Source organism: Malurus melanocephalus, unplaced genomic scaffold, assembly GCF_030028575.1.
Source record: "Malurus melanocephalus ecotype Western Australia unplaced genomic scaffold, MMel_1.1 scaffold_2743, whole genome shotgun sequence".
Lineage (NCBI taxonomy): Eukaryota > Metazoa > Chordata > Aves > Passeriformes > Maluridae > Malurus > Malurus melanocephalus.
The window spans coordinates 1-588 of NW_026625975.1; the positions used below are offsets into that span (position 1 = coordinate 1).

The 588-nt window shown below is 55.1% G+C and overlaps 1 protein-coding gene across 1 annotated transcript in view; it reads left to right on the top strand.

Annotated features, from left to right (window-relative positions):
* Positions 1 to 444: 444 nt before the first annotated feature.
* LOC130587926 (phosphatidylinositol 4-kinase beta-like) overlaps positions 445 to 588 on the top strand; it is a gene marked incomplete at both ends in the record, with an annotated part of 7,498 nt that continues 7,354 nt past the window's right edge. The window contains one exon of the mRNA XM_057388897.1: positions 445 to 549. Within this exon, the coding sequence (XP_057244880.1) occupies positions 445 to 549 (105 nt within the window). The remainder of the gene's footprint in view (positions 550 to 588) is intronic.

Below are 588 nucleotides of genomic sequence, written 5' to 3' on the forward strand. Positions count from 1 at the left end.
ATCCCAGGATTTCTCCAAACCCCAAACCCCAGTATTTCTCCCCAAATCCCAGGATTTCTCCAAACCCCAGATCCCAGTATTTCTCCAAACCCCAAATCCCAGTATTTCTCCCCAAATCCCGGGATTTCTCCATCCCCGGATCCCGTTGCAGGCGGCGGCTCCCCCAATCCCAGTATTTCTCCCCAAAATCCCAGTATTTCTCCAAGCCCCAAATCCCAGTATTTCTTCCCCAAACCCCAGGATTTTTCTCCCAAACCCCAGTATTTCTCCCCAATCCCAGTATTTCTCCCAAATCCCGGGATTTCTCAATCCCGGATCCCGTTGCAGGTGGCGGCTCCCCCAAATCCCAGGATTTCTCCCCAAACCCTGGGATTTCTCCAAACCCCAAATCCCAATATTTCTCCCCAAATCCCGGGATTTCTCCAATCCCGGATCCCGTTGCAGGCGGCGGCTGTCGGAGCAGTTGGCGCACACCCCGACCGCCTTCCGCAGGGACCCCGAGGACCCCTCGGCCGTGGCCCTCAAAGAGCCCTGGCAGGAGAAAGTCAGGTCTGGGAATTTGGGATGGGAATTTGGGAATATGGGAAT